General features: G+C 48.0%; 1 protein-coding gene across 5 annotated transcripts in view; it reads right to left on the bottom strand.

The window, feature by feature from the left end:
• Positions 1-13,578, bottom strand: part of MEIS3 (Meis homeobox 3) — a 147,969-nt gene that overhangs the window by 50,758 nt on the left and 83,633 nt on the right. For all 5 annotated transcript variants that reach the window (XM_069644354.1, XM_069644350.1, XM_069644351.1 and 2 more), the window contains exon 7: positions 11,832-11,943. In XM_069644354.1, coding sequence (XP_069500455.1) covers positions 11,832-11,943 — 112 coding nt within the window. The remainder of the gene's footprint in view (positions 1-11,831; positions 11,944-13,578) is intronic.

Raw genomic sequence — 13,578 nt, 5'->3', positions numbered from 1 at the left:
AGATTGAGGGGAACGTGCATGGACAGTTAGGCAAAAGGAGTGGCGAGAGAGAGGCCCCTTGGAAACACGAGGGAATGGAGTCGGCTCCACAGATAAGGTGAAAGATGGAGTGGTGGGTGGGGTCTGGGGAGATATGTGGGTGAGAGAGGGAAACGGGGGAAAGAAGGGGTGGGGCGAAAGTTCAAAGGCATAGGGCTTGCTGCTGCAAAGAGAAGGCCTATGAGATCCCAGAAGACGTGAACATTGGAGTGGAATAAGGCGGGAAAGTGAGAAAGATTAGGTTAGCCAGTGTGCATGGGTTCAGACACAGCGCAAGGAATGGGAGAAGGCTGAAGGGACAACACGAGGACACGCGCGAAGTGAAGCGCCTCTAGGCGCTTTAATTAGTGAAGGTTGCAGATACTTTAGTCCTTCAAAGCAGTGCACACTTTTCACACAGCAGACCAGTTAGCATCAGTGCCCTCGGGCGGAGGAGAGGGGAAATGGGCTCAGTGCCCATTTATTTCTTGGTCTGTCTGCAGAGTCCCAGGACAACGTGCGACGTGTGGCAGGAAGGGGGGGTGGGGGGGGGCGAGGGCAGAGCCAGACACGCTACGCCCTGTTTAGTTTGTGTCGCGGCTGACATGGAAGGGCTCTAATCTAGTCCTCCCGAGAACAGAGGGCGAGTGACGGGTGAGAAGTGGCGAGGGAAGCAATAGTATGCTGAAAAATCTGGGCATGATGTGGGAGAGTTCATGAGTTCATGAATGGATGAGGTCAAACAATTCTGGTGAGTTCTTCTGCGTGGAATGTGGCCTCCATGATCAGTCTGCAACTGAAACTGGGATGTTTTTTCGGCGAGGTGGGTAGGGACAGTCTTGTTGCAGGAGGAGAAGCTTACATTTCACAAAATGTTTATTCCAGAAACCTATTCGCTGCCTATTTGCTTCAGACCCAAAGCGGTAGGAAGCAAGGGACGGCACAAGTCATAGTTAAACATGTGACATACAACAGGCTGGGTCGTTGCCACTGTGGGGCCAGGAATGGGGAATGGGAAAGACTCTGGTGCAGTGAATTAGATCACAACGCAGGTTTACTGTGGAATCCTAGGTTGTAGGGTTTGTATCGGAGCACCCAACGTGAATTCATAGCACTTCCTGTGGCCTAGTTCCTAAACTGCCAATTGTGGGTCCCTGAGATCCACAATCTAATCCTGGCTTAGTGGCTGTACACATTGTGTGATCCTGTGCAATTCACTCGAATTCCTGCACCTCTTGCTAGTTTAGAGACAAGTTTAACACCAGATTATCTGCTACGCAAAAAGAACTGGCTAGCACTCACGTCCCACAGAGCAGAAAATAAAACAGAGAGAATATCATGTGTTATATTTAATTGACACATCCGTCCAATGTATGAACACACGGTTTCCAGTGGTTCTTGCAGGATACCAGAGCATGGTGGTTACTGGTGTATCTCTTGACTCGTGGCAGTATCTAATGCAGGCTCCCACCATGCGGGAGAGGAGGAATGTGCATACTGGCAGGGGCCTGTAGAGCACTGAGTGCAGCCTTCAGGCTGCTAAAAAGAGCCATGGGGAGGGCAGAAAGGAAGGAAGAGAGGTGATGTTGGAAGAGAAATCAGTGGGTGGCAGAGAAAAGAAACAGGGTCCAAGCAGTGGACTGGCCAACAGAGAACAGCCCTTTGGAGAAAAGAATGTTTCATAACGTGTTCAGTATCTTAATCCGCATTTAGTGTGTCCGCTCATTGTTATTCTTAACTACTTTTTATTTGCTATATAGGGGGATGCACTATAAAATGCCCTACTTGGACCGATCTTTCTAAATGTTCTTGGGCACAGACCCCCCGAAAGCCCGTTTAGAGTGGTTCAACATGCTTGCTAAATTCTCTTCCACACTGTAATGTAGGGCCACTTAGAAAAACATTTCCAGGGCCACTTTTGGTTTCTAGTCCACCCCTGGGTGACGAGAGTGAGTTAGAAGTTTGGGAGCACAGTGAGATAGGGGCTGCACTCGGGGTGCAGTCCTCTCTCTCTTCCCCCATAATGTCTGAATAAAGATTACATTTGTTCCCTGGCTAGAGGACTAGCCTGGAGGCAATGTCAGTTCACAGTAATGCAGGATCTTGCCATGTAGTTGAGCAGACCGTGCTCGTTTTCAGCGATTCCCGGCGGGTCTCACTATGCATTTGAGGAGACAGTAGATGTCCTTACATCTAATGCAGGTTTACAGTGCTCCCGCAGGATCTCCCTATGCAGTTGAGGAGACAGTGGACTCCGCTCCATCTAATGCTTGTTTACAGCGATTTCCCGCCGGATCTCACCATGAACGTGAGGAGACAGTGGACTCGGCTCCATCTAATGCTCATTTACAGCGATTCCCACCGGATCTCACTATGCATATGAGGAGACAGTAGATGTCCTTCCATCTAATGCAGGTTTACAGTGCTCCTGCAGGATCTCCCTATGCAGTTGAGGAGACAGTGGACTCTGCTCCATCTAATGCTTGTTTACAGCAATTTCCCGCCAGATCTCACCATGAACGTGAGAAGACAGTGGATTCGGCTCCATCTAATGCTCATTTACAGAGATTCCCGCCGTATCTCACTATGCATATGAGGAGACAGTAGATGTCCTTACATCTAATGCAGGTTTACAGTGCTCCCCGCAGGTTCTCCCTATGCAGTTGAGGAGACAGTGGACTCCGCTCCATCTAATGCTTGTTTACAGCGATTCCCACGGATCTCACTATGCATATGCAGTAGATGTCCTTATATCTAATGCAGGTTTACAGTGGTCCCTACAGGGTCTCACATGCAGTTGAGACAACAGTGGACTTGGCTCCACCTAATGCTTGTTTACATCGATTCCTGGCGGATCTCACTATTCATGAGACAGTATATGTTCTTGCATCTAATGCAGGTTTACAGTGTTCCCCGCAGGAACCCATGGAGATGAAGAGACAGTGGACTATGCTCCATCCAATAGAGGTTCACAGCGATTCCCACAGGATCTCACCATGCACGTGAGGAGACAACAGCTGTCCTTGCATCTAATGCAGATTTACAATGTTACCCAAAGGATCTCGCCATGCAGTTGAGGAGACAGTGGACTATGCACCATCTAATGCAAGTTTACAGTGATTCCCGCAAGATCTCGCCATGCAAGTGAGGAGTCAATAGATGTCCTTGCATCTAACGCAGGTTTAGAATGGTTCCTGCATTGTTTCCCTTGCACTTGAGGTGACATTGGGCTATGTTACATCTAATGCAGGTTTACTTCGATTCTTGGAAGATCTCACCATGCACATGAGAAAAAAGTACACATCCTTGCATCTAATGCAGGTCTACAGTGGTCTCCACAGGATCTCGCTGGGCAGCTGGGGGCAAGTGACTCTGTTCTATCTAATGGACATTTACGTTGATCCGACCGTACCTAAGACGTGTGGTGAATGGATGTGATGCAGATATTTAGTGTGTCCGCAGATCCGAAGCATTATCACCCTTTAACACAGGTATGATCAATCACAAGGCAGCGAATGCTGGCATTTTCTGTCTCGATAAGCCTGCGTTTCCCAGGTGCTGTGTTGGCTGTCTCCTCTCACGCCTACCATTACACTGTCATTACACTTCAAGCGCATTCAGACCCATCTGAACGGACGGACAGCTCAAGTGGGAGTAGGACAATCCCGACTAGACCGACTCAGACATTCATCCTCCCAAGGTCCATAAATTGAGTACTGCGCGGGGTAACAATGGCAACACCTATTATTTCAGTGCTTACAAACTGGGAGGCTCTACCATGAAGTGCTCTATAAATCACCAAATCAAATTAAGGTTAAAAGTAGCTTCTCTGACCGTGCTGGAGAAAGAGGCAAGTGCTCAAAGAACTGAATGGAGGGGGGACCAAAAATGAAACAAACTACACAGCCACACCTCCTGTCCAGAAAACAGAAACATCCAGAAACACACCAAGAAATGACATGTAACAGATATTTGTGCACAGGAGAATAACATGTCAGTCGAGTAAAGGGTCTTATCTCTTTGGCATCCTAGCCATATTAGCACCTCACTATAAAAGGGCCTGAGCCCAGTTTCAAGACAGGTGGCACCTGTTAATGCCCAACTTTGGACCCAGGTGGTTACAGCATCGGTCTGTATGTTACACTAGGCTGCACTAGGTGATAATAGCACAGGTTCAACTCTGTAGCGGCATATGTCAATGCTTCCTGCCACTCATGCAGGCCTATCAGTGAGTGTAGCTGCTGTCCAATTGGTTGGATCTGAGAATGTATCTCTCCCCGATAGACCCCCCTAGTCATAGGGACGCCACCTAAGGGATACCAAGGGATACAATTTCAACTCCCGGACTCCTGACATCTTAGCTGACTGAAGAGTATCGGGGTCTGAAGCATACACAGGCAGCGCTAGCAATGCTTTTGTGCACCAACCTTTGGGACAGACAGCAGCAAAGAATCGATGGCCAGGCATCTTCTGGCACACTGGCTGATGGCATCGTTTGGGACTCGCCACTTAGCGGTTGCCTTTTATTGGCTTCCTGGGGATTGGCAAATCACTTGCACCTCTATGGTAAGATCTTGGTGCCACCTTCTGTTTATTATATCAAGGCCAAAGTCTTCGTGATGGCACTTCTTGTGAAGTAATGGAGGCAAAGGCCAGAGCATGCCATTTCCTGGGATGTCATAACTAAGGCCAAGGACATATGTACTTTGGATGCCCTAGCCTTTTGGTCGATTGATGCCAGTGTACATTCTCGTCAACTTTGCCTCAAACTCCAGAACTGGACAGAGCACCACGTCATACTTCTCAACTCACTCGCTTTTGGTGAGTGACACCCGCCATTTGAGCAGTTCTCTCTCCCACCAAGCGCATTACACGCCCATATAAGTGAATCAGCTTTCACCCGCCAAAAACAAAATTGGGAGTTTTTACGGGCGCAGGGGCCACAAAAGGTTGAGAGCTATGCCACATGCCCTTTTCTAGTTAAGGTATTACCTCTCAAGCTGCTGAGCGTTCTAGCAAAACAAGTAACCCTGAATCATGTGTGGCCTTTTCTGTCAAACATGCCTTTGTAGTTAACAGCAGATTGCATTTTGGGGTTTGTAGTCTCCTACTAGTGATGCACATGCAAAACCGCAGGTAGCAAAGAATGTTAATTTATTTTTGGTTAAAAAGCCAGGACTAACTGAAGGTGTGTCACCTTCCAGGATGCTTAGATTCAATCAGTGTGAGGGACTATAAAACCATAATCTGTGCACATTCTGATCATGTCTTGTAGAACCAATGTAAGATCGGAGCTCTCAAGTGTTCTCTGCCAAGAGTGAGCAGGCCATGCAGTCCTTTTTATTTTTCCTTTGAAGTCTGGGACTTGTAGTTTTTTAATTAAAGAAAACTACACTTCCCAGAATGCCGAGCAAAAAAGAGGATTGGACGGGAATTCCACTAAGGTTACCAGATTTAAAAAATAAAAAAACAGAGACAGGCCACCAACGTAAAAGTAGGACTTACATTTGACAGTGACTACCACTTAAGGAGTGGGAAAATGGGCCAGGGGTTCCAGTAATTCCCCTAGATATAAACGGTGTGATGTTGCGGCGACAGTATGTTCAAAACAAATGAACTTTTGCTCTAATTGCTATTTCCGGCCTTTCTAGGAAGCACTTTCCCAAACATCCCCTGTTGCACAACCAGCTAATGTATGTGGATGCTAACTGAAAGGTTGGGGTTTCAAGCCACTCTTGGGGTTTATTACACGCTTAAAAGCGGAGACCAGTCTCTAAGTACAAGACCGGGATTTGAACCTGTGTTACTCTGCGTTGTCTTACTACCAAGATACACAATGCCTCTGAGCTATCCAGCCATTCAGGTAGTATCTAAAATCGCTTCACCATAGTAACACTGATTTGATGTATAGCTGTTGGTAAACAAACGAGAAGTGACCATATCTGCTTGTGATCACCCTTCATGCCGCCTAAACCGGGATGGGGATTTTACATTTAAAAACACCCCTCTCAGGACAGGTGGTACAGAAAGTCCAATTCTGTACCCCTGGTCACCTTAATTCTCATGTATGGCCAGGGCAAGCATACGCTCTGTAAGATATACATAGTGCTATATATGTCAGCGCTTCCAACCAGTTTTCCCAGCAGTCATATACACTAAGCAGGATGCTGCTGCTCCAATGGCTATGCTGCGCCTCCCTCTTACAGCCTCCACTCTATAACCCCCCCCCCCCCACACACACACTACCTCTACACCCCCTTTCCAGTCGGGAATTAAAAGGGATGTGTTATTCTGTATAATGGCGGGGGGTCGGGTATGTGGGCCGCTTCCTCCCCACAGACAATAGAAGGAGCAGAAAAAGACATGCAGTGTGGAACCAGGAATCTGCCGCGCTGGTTCATTTCCTGGCCCGCCCTTGTCCCACCTCCCCTTTCCCTTTTATAAAAAAGACCCCACTCCCTGCCTCCAGAGAGTCTGCAAAGGGCTATTCCAGGCCGAACGCCCTGACCTCGCTGCCCTGGCCAGCCTGGGCCTCGTAAGGCCGGGAGCAGAAGGCCTTCCTCGCTGTGCCCCCCGTCTCTTCTCCCCCCAGGTTCTCTCGGCTGGGTGCCCCTGTTCTCAGGGTAATTAACAAACAGATGGCAAGTGTTGGAATGCAAGGGCTCCCCTCCCCCTGCATATCTAGCAATAGACATCCGCCTCATGATAGGCTGCGCGTGCACACACACACACACATCACGGGAGCATGCCGCCAATAAACATATCATACACAATGTGCATGTATACAGTATACACATACACACCACGAGAGTACGTGCCCATACAAATACTATGCACACCACACGAGAGTATGCAACTGTAAACACACCATAAACACTTGCATACATATACCACATGCAAATACACCACGAGAGTACACACTCATAAACACACTTGCATAGACACACTACACATGCACACACACACTCACAGGTCAGTGAATGAATACAATATAGAGGACATTTCAATTCAATCATGCTCGCGCTACTCAACTCTACTAGCATTCATTCACCCCCCAACATCATCTCCTTAATCTTCACAGCAGAGCCACTATCCCCACTCGATGTTGTTTCTGCATGCTATCTTTTATGACACACCTTTGACCACCCTGATATTTCATCCTGCAAAGCACACATCATCACATGTTAAATGCGCAGAGACTTAGACCCAATAACAGAGCATAAAATGCACATATTAGCACGCACTCACCTGCGAAGAGGGATACACATATCTCTGCATGCGTGAACATCGCACCAGGCGCCATTATCACACGCACATTCTTTTGCTGTGCTGATCTGATCTGCTCTTACAAACAGGGCAACCAGGGCTTTATGTGAGCTGGGACCAGCCGGGAGTCAGCACTGGCAGGGAGCAAATCTGCAGAAGAGACGGGCTTCCTGACCTGATTTCTCTTCACTAAAAGTCAATCAAAAGTTGAGCGACAACGTTGCTCTTCTCCAGCAGATGTCCCTCTTGCCCATGTTTAGAATTACATCGTCAGTTTCAGACATTTAGAGTTTTGTGATAGTCTGAAGGGGAAATATAGCATACAGAATATGGTGGGCCACACATTTTGAACCAAGCATTACATTGAAGTCTTGTCATTGGACTGAATTAAAACAATTCATACATTTCCTTCAGAAGAACTGAGGGACTGGAAGCTGCATTGGCCTATTATGGTTAATTACATTTTTATGTTCAAATGTTTTATTTTATTTTCTTTTTTGGCTGCAAATTAGTTATATTACATTCAACACACCATTAGTGTATTCCCTTTCATTCCTGAATGAATGCTCAACCACGTTTCGTAGGCCACTCCTTTAGTTGCATAGGTCATATGACTCTCCAAGGTTCCTTAGCTATTAGCAATTATTAGGCTACCCCAGATACTTCTTAGGCCCAACTCCCAAATATTGTTTCACGATTCATTATGACCCCCCCCTTGAATTTCTTAACCTACTGAAAGCGCTGAGAGTGAAACACATTTATGCTATACATATGCGCGCGCGCGCGGACACACACACGCGCATAGAGCCATTTTCCATTGTACCAAAGGTAACCAATAGATTAAAGGTCAACATCTTAACCAACTAGGTCATCTGAAGAGAAGCAAAGTGGGTACGAGTCCAGTTTGGGGCTGGATCAATAACCGACGCAATGTCCACAAATGAAGAGGAGGGAGGAGGTGTGGAAGATGTTGAGAATCAGCTGTCCCTATGCTAGAATTGCCAATGTATGATCATGTTCACACATTATTCACTTAGCACACTCAAATACAGATTTGCAGATTCCAAACACTATAAATATCAGGTGTTCATGCTATTTTTCAAGAGTTCACATTGTTTTTATTTATTTTAAAGGGTAAAATCAATCAATACAGGATTTTACAGAGATGATATCTTTATTAGACTAGCTCAGTGGTAGAGCCAGGGGTGGCAATAACCCCTCTTTTGCCCCCCTAACCCCTCATGCCTCGGTGGACCACCTCCACACTCTATGCTGGTCCCTGAGGTTTCGTTTAAAAAACTGTGAGATGCTGAGGGCGTGCACAGCTGTGACATTGAGACACGCTCACTGCAATCTGGACACGGGTTGCTTGGCAACCAAATTCATATCCCAGCCCAGTCCCTGGCTCCCAGATGCATACATGGTTGGCTGTTGTGCCATGCCTTCTGCTCCCCAGCCAGGCCCACATACTGGAGAGAAGAATGAAGCAGGCAAAGGCATGTCTTTTATAAAGTTCACAAGTGAATGTGTGAACATTCCAGTTCCACTGGAGTGGGGTTAGCCAGAGACCGCGTATGTGAGGGTGGGTGACAGTGAGGGTTGTAAAGTTATGGAAGGGGGGGAGCAGTTGTGTCATTTAGGTGGGTTGTTGTATTTAGTAGGTGTGGAGGGAAGTTTAGATCAGCTTTACATTGTTTGAGCACTTCAGGCCAACTAGTGTGAAAGATGATGGGGTGATCATGCTGGGTTTGCTGTACTTTTGGGCAAATTTGAAAAGAAATGGGGACCCAGCAGTCATACGACCATCCCAAAGGGGCTCTCTCTCCTGGCAAGAGGCGTATTTCTGAAATCTGCCCTCAGCATCTCTCTTCAGGAGGATCTCTCCCACATTCTGCGATCATCACATTCAGAATCAATGGAGATCAACGAGCTCCCGCCGCATCCTCCTCCCTCCTCCTTCCTCTTAGTAACTTTCATTCATGGCCTCGTCCTCACCTTTTAGGAGCCGCCTACCTTTCACGGATTTCTAGAGTGGCGCTGTGCCAGCTCCCCAGTGACTGAAAAAGTAACACTTCCATCTGAACATAATCACCCATTTAGCACAATTTATCAGCTTGCACTTTCCTGAGGGTGTTGTATTAACATTAGGTGTGACATGGATAATTGCTTCCCAGGCGCACCTACAGCTGGAGAGGAGGCAAGACCATCAATGCTTGTGGGAGGAATGGATATGTACGTTACAACACACCGGGAAAGATCCACCGTACACATCCTGTACTCAGAAGGCCTATGCGCACATCTGCATCATGGTGGGGTGCTCTAAGAAGGGGGGAGGGCTTCAAGGAAGGGTAAGTCCATTACAAGAAGAGTCGGAGCACTGCAAGGAAGGGGAGGGGCACGGTAAGGAAGGCGGGTAGTGCTCTAAGGAAAGGGTAGTATAAGGAGAAAGAAGGGTAATGTAAGGAAGCATGAGATTACTGGAAGGGATGGGAAAACTGCTCTAAGTTAGAGGAGGAGTATTGCTAGGAAGTTGGGGAGTACTGGAAGGAAGTTGGGGAGTACTGGAAGGAAGGGGAGAAGTACTGGAAGGAAGGGGAGGAGCACTGTAAGGAAGTTGAGGAGTACTGTAAGGAAGGGTGGAATTACTGGAAGGGGTGGGAAACTGCTCTGAGTAAGGGGAGGAGCACTGTAAGGAAATTGAGGAGTACTGTAAGGAAGGGGAGGAGTACTGTAAGAAAAGGGAGGAGCACTGTATGGAAGTTGAGGATTACTGGAGGCAAGAGGTGGTGTAATGTAAGAAATGCAAGCAGTACTCAAAGAACGTGGAGTACTTTAAGGAAGTGGAGTAGTACCCTAAGGAGCTTAAGGCATACTTCCAGGAAACAGAACTTGAGGATTGGAGGGACACTTGAAGAAAGAGACAGACATTGAAAGAATCGGAGGAGAACCGAAAGAAAGTGTAAATCATTTCAAGTGGGTGACACTGTTAATAAGGGGCTGCAGATGAGGGGAATAGTAACAAAGAATTGGAAGGAAGGAGACTGTTAAGAAGGAATATTCCACTATGATAATGGAGACGCGGACTGCAAACAGGGGAGGGTCACTGCAAGAATGGGGCATGAGATTGCCAGCAGGGGGGGTCATTGCAAGAATGCAAGGGGGGCTACAGGGAGGAATGGGCCACTGTAAGAAAGGGCCACGAGATTGCCAGCAGGGGGGTCATTGCAAGAATGCAAGGGGGCTACTAGGAAGGAATGGGCCACTGCAAGAAAGGGCTAGGAGATTTCCAGCAAGGGGTCACTGCAAGAATGCAAGAAGGGCTACTAGGAAGGAATGGGCCACTGCAAGAAAGGGCTAGGAGATTTCCAGCAAGGGGTCACTGCAAGAATGCAAGGGGGGCTACTAGGCAGGAATGGGCCACTGCAGGAATCGTCCACTGTAGAAAGGGCCAGGAGATTGCCAGCAGGGGGCCATTGCAAGAATGCAAGGGGGGCTACTGGGAAGGAATGGGTCGCTGCAAGAATGGGGCAGGAGATTGCCAGCAAGGGGGCGGGGGGTCACTGCAAGAATGCAAGGGGGACTACTGGGAAGGAATGGGTCACTGCAAGAATGGGGCAAGATTGCCAGCCGGGGGGTCACTGCAAGAATGCAAGGGGGACTATTGGGAAGGAATGGGTCACTGCAAGAATGGGGCAGGAGATTGCCAGCAAGGGGGCGGGGGGTCACTGCAAGAATGCAAGGGGGACTACTGGGAAGGAATGGGTCACTGCAAGAATGGGGCAGGAGATTGCCAGCAAGGGGTCACTGCAAGAATGCAAGAAGGGCTACTAGGAAGGAATGGGCCACTGCAAGAAAGGGCCACGAGATTGTCAGCAGGAGGGTCATTGCAAGAATGCAAGGGGGCTACTAGGAAGGAATGGGCCACTGCAAGAAAGGGCTAGGAGATTTCCAGCAAGGGGTCACTGCAAGAATGCAAGAAGGGCTACTAGGAAGGAATGGGCCACTGCAAGAAAGGGCTAGGAGATTTCCAGCAAGGGGTCACTGCAAGAATGCAAGGGGGGGTACTAGGAAGGAATGGGCCACTGCAGGAATGGGCCACTGTAAGGAAGGGGCAGGAGATTGCCAGCAGGGGGGACATTGCAAGAATGCAAGGGGGACTACTGGGAAGGAATGGGTCACTGCAAGAATGGGGCAGGAGATTGCCAGCAGGGGGGTCACTGCAAGAATGCAAGGGAGAAGGAATGGGCCACTGCAGTAATGGGCCAGGAGATTGCCAGCGGGGGGGGGAGGGGGTCATTGCAAGAATGCAGTGGGGACTGCTAGGATGGAATGGGCCACTGTAAGACTGGGATGGAGACTGGAAGCAGAGGAGAGTTGCTATAAGAATGAGAAGGAGGCTGCAAGGGGGGAATTGGCCACTGCAAGCATTGGAAGGAGACTGTAATTAAGGAATGGACATGGCAAAGGGTCTCTGTGAAGAAGACTGCATTATTTGATGAACCGGTGCAGTGGGCACTGCAAGATAGGTAGGGGCAGCCTTTTCCTACCTTGTTCGCTGGAGTTGTCGCCGCTCTGTGAGGCAATCCCTCCACTGGAGGGCCCAGGTGTACCAGAGTGCGTGGAGCCCGTCTCATCGTGATCGCGGATCCAGGAGTTATTCTGAAAGAATTAAACAAAGTGTCAGGTGTAGAAGTAGTACACAAGGTGTCAGGGGTTGATGTCCCTGGGGTGATGACACAACTGGGCATACTCTGTGGACCAATGTACACTCCCTCCCTGCGCTTATCCTTTGACACAATGAGTTGAGCCTGCTGCCGGTGAGGGGTTCTTGTAAGACGGTGCTTTTCAGTCCTGGCAAATTATAGAGTGAATTATATAGATCGATCCTCATGTATAAGTCCTTTTTAGTCAAAAGGACTTATATACGAGGATCTATATATGTAGACATACCAGAAGCTATCCAAAGGAGCCTTACTAATCACAAAACAAGCCTGCTTATAAAAGATTAAATGGTGGGAATCTTCGGAAAAGGAATCTACTAATGAACTGTGCTCTCACTAGAGCCTAAACACATGAAATACATGGATTGCTATATAACAAGAGCCCAGGCTGAGCTCACCATCCACACACGCTCTCGCGCGCACTGTAGACGGCTTGAAAAAGACCCCTGTCGGGTCAAAACACATGTTGGCTTGGGTGTAACAATAAAGCACACAATACAAAAAGCGCTGAGATTTCTCATTGCATTACTTGAGAGATTTATGTAACTACACAGAGTAAAATTCCACCTCAGACCTAGCGCCTGTGTGATACTGTGTGATATTGGTTCTTACCTCCTACTCACCTTGACCTAATCCTAGCACTTCAAATGTCGAGGAGAATCACAGGCACCCAAAATCACAGTACCTGCTTCCTCCTGAGAAATAGTGACTGAATCCCATTATAAGACTCACTGCTGCCCCATTAAATATATGTGACGGGCCTGCAGAGAAGTGTCAGTGCTCTCCCATTAGGATGACTGCAGCCAGCAAAGGTTAGTCTGTGCTGTCCCATTAAGAGCACGACAGGCTTGCAGAGAAGCGTCAATGCTGTCCCACTGCATAGCGAGTGTGCTGAGAGGTATCAGTACTGTCCCAATAAAGCAAGATAGGGCTGCAGAGAAGTGTCAGTGCTATCCCATTAAGAGTGTGACTGGCTTGAGGAGGGATACGAGGGAGTGTGTGGTCAATGGAGTGTGGCAGGTCACAAAACACCTATTTCTTCATGGTACCCAAGAATGGCAATTTGCATAAAAGCAAAGAGCATTTTGAGAACAATAAAATGCCCCCAGTTTTATATTTGAAATATGTGGTTGCTAGTAACTCAGCAAGAAACACTTTGAGTGGGTAATTGAAGTTGAGCTCCGCACTTTTCATTGGTCACAATGCTAACCCTAACAAAAATATGTCAGTGAATTGCAAGACATATATACCCATGAGCTCGGGATGGGAGGCTTTGGCTTTTTCCATACTGTGCGCATTTACTCTCCCACGGAGTCTCCTAAAATGCTGGCTGCTGGTCAGTGAAAGCTCAACTCAGGAACAGCCAGTACATTTCCTGGGCTAGCCTTGGACCTCAGGGCGGAGCAGAGCTTTTGCAAGACGCGCTTTGCCGGAGCTCCACTCCGTCTTGTTCCGGCCAATTTCCTTCCCTGTTAGTGCTGCCTTAGGGTTGGCACGTGTGAAGGGAGGTGCTGCTTCTATCCCATTAACAGTATATCAGTTTTATCAATGTAACAGGAAAAGTATGACAGCT

This window comes from Ambystoma mexicanum, chromosome 2p (genome assembly GCF_040938575.1).
Source record: "Ambystoma mexicanum isolate Mex_15411 chromosome 2p, UKY_AmexF1_1, whole genome shotgun sequence".
Lineage (NCBI taxonomy): Eukaryota > Metazoa > Chordata > Amphibia > Caudata > Ambystomatidae > Ambystoma > Ambystoma mexicanum.
The sequence above is the reverse complement of the archived record's forward strand: the minus strand, read 5'-3'. Positions and strand labels throughout refer to the sequence as shown.